The sequence below is a fragment of the Sinocyclocheilus anshuiensis genome, unplaced genomic scaffold (genome assembly GCF_001515605.1).
Source record: "Sinocyclocheilus anshuiensis isolate Anshui unplaced genomic scaffold, SAMN03320099.WGS_v1.1 scaffold785, whole genome shotgun sequence".
In the NCBI taxonomy this organism is placed as follows: Eukaryota; Metazoa; Chordata; class Actinopteri; order Cypriniformes; family Cyprinidae; genus Sinocyclocheilus; species Sinocyclocheilus anshuiensis.
The window spans coordinates 631,833-634,224 of record NW_015536502.1 but is presented as its reverse complement, the minus strand read 5'-3'; the positions used below and the strand labels follow the sequence as shown (position 1 = coordinate 634,224).

Sequence of the window (2,392 nt, the reverse complement as noted above, 5' to 3'; positions counted from 1 at the left end):
TAATTTCCTGTGCCTTATGACCAATAATATACTTACCTTAGAGGGTATTTGACATCAGATATAAGATTGTAAAGTCTCTGTATTCGATAATGTTTTCTTTTCAATAAACAATTTATTCTATACCAGTAAATAGTTTGAAATAGGTGGAAAATCATTTTTTGTGTTGATGTCATATTTAAAGCACAAATTTTGGAACAGATTGCATTTTAATTATTGATCTGAAATAACTTGGTAATATCAATTATAATTTATATTATGATTTAGTTTTCTGTTTTGAATTCACTTAAAATGTTAGTAATTACGTTGTGTGCTTTTGTCTTATTTTTTTTCAAAATATGTCTATATAGTTTTTATAATATTTTATTTTAGTTTTAGTTATTTTGGTATATGAGGTTAAACTAAATGAAACATGTTATCTCGGCAACTACCTATATATATTTCAGAGTCATTTTGGTATATGAGGTTAAACTAAATTAAACATGTTACCTGGGCAACTACCTATATATATTAATATTTCAGAGTCAGAGGCGGGTTGCTGTTCAGTGCTGATTCTAGCGGCGCGCGGACTGCGGTGAGCGCTGGCAGGTTTTGCGTAAGCTTGACGTCTCCTCTCTTTTTTTCACTCTCTTTCCCGTTTCTCCCTCTATCTCCATACCGTCTCCATCTATCCTCCATCAACTAAGACCTCGCGGAAAGAAGGAAATACACTGTTGGAATGGATTAATAACGAGCAGATGAGATGGACGCGTGATCGGAAGGATGGAATCGTTTCACCTTTTTCTCACAATCCTCGCGCTTCGGGCCAGTCTCGCCCTCGCGGCAGATCGAAAATTCGGTAAGTGTTTTAGTAGCGTTTCTGAAGGGAAAGGGCGAGATTACGCACGCGCCATGTCAATATAGTCCCTATTAAAAGCGCGCTGATAAGAACTCAGTGTCTCCCCTCCGAGTAGTTTCCGATGGTTCATGACTGTTTTGTAGACAGAGTTTGTGTGTAATCTGATGAGAGGATGCGCGGATCTTCCTTACTGAGCCAATAAAGAAAGCGACAGGGAAGGGAATATAACAATCAAGCTTCATTTCCGCAAAAATACAACACGGGCTAATCCAACAGTCGCTCCATTCTCTAAAATAGCTTTATTTTCTACATTCAATGATTTGAAGTCATGTAATGTGAGGCTGTAGAGCTGTAGGACTTCATACACTGGTCTTTCGGTCATTACATGACTGGGTCCGGAGCTTGAGAAACGATAATAGATACGCGGCCTGTTATCTTGACGAATGCATAGTATTAGCCTATTTATATTGTTTAATCATGTTATTAGTCTAAACATCAGATGGTTTGTGTGTTCAGGAGGGCCTGTGTCTGCAGTCAGTGCAGCAGCAGCACAGGAAATGAAGCATCACAGATTACAGCTGGCCCCTGCTCACAGCATGAGCCACAATAATAGAGTTTATACGGGGTCTGTGTGTGATTCATAAACCAAGCCCAGAAAAAGGTCATACTGGCTGTCAGTCATTAGCAACTGCAACCATGGCAACAGGTTGCAGCATGTTTATTTCACATTGAATTGATTGCTGTAGACCACATGAATGGCTGAATGGATGTACATTATAAACTGGCATAATAGTCAGTCAAAAGATCAGCTAGGACTCAGAGCGTAAAACAGGAGTTCCAAGACTTTCAAAGGTGAATTATCCTCCTGAGACCCTGTGACCTCATATGAGGACATTAATATTGTCCTATCCTAACAAACCATACATCAATGGAAAGCTTATTTATTCAGCTTTCAGATGATGATGTATAAATCCAAATTTTGAAAAATTGACCCTTATGACTGGTTTTGTTGTCCAGGGTCACATATACGTGTTATATGTTCTCTGGTGTGGTTCAGCTTCCACCATCACAGCACTGGCTGTCAGTGCTCAAACATGGATGGACAGCTAGCTACAGTGTCACATGATCCTGGATATCTAATGCTGCCATAACTCTGAATCTTGTTTGGCCTTTCTGTAGCACTCACATGTCACATGTTCACTCCTTTTTCAAAAACACCTGGTCACCGCTCACCCACTACAATCCAGCTGTGCTTCCTCAATCATCTGTATCTCAGAGTTATATAAAATGTCTTGTGTGTAGTCTGATATTAATTGAAGGTTGTGGTTTTGTCTACTGCAGTGTCACTGAGCTGAGCTTATGGTATGCAGATGGTCGAACCTCAAACTGTTTTGACTTTATTCCTGTCAGCAAGAATGTGTTTTATTGTATAAATTATTGTGAATATTATGACAGATTTTATTATGCTTATTATTATGATTAATACTTATCACAAAAAGCAAACGTAAGCAGTCAGATCACCCCTCTGTGCTGAGCTTGCCTTATTGATGTGTATAT

General features: G+C 38.7%; 1 protein-coding gene across 1 annotated transcript in view; it reads left to right on the top strand.

Moving 5' to 3' along the window:
- Positions 1 to 759: 759 nt before the first annotated feature.
- The window catches only part of LOC107690276 (receptor-type tyrosine-protein phosphatase N2-like), a 24,846-nt gene continuing 23,213 nt past the window's right edge, over positions 760 to 2,392 (top strand). The window contains exon 1 of the mRNA XM_016488565.1: positions 760 to 835. Coding sequence (XP_016344051.1) covers positions 760 to 835 — 76 coding nt within the window. The remainder of the gene's footprint in view (positions 836 to 2,392) is intronic.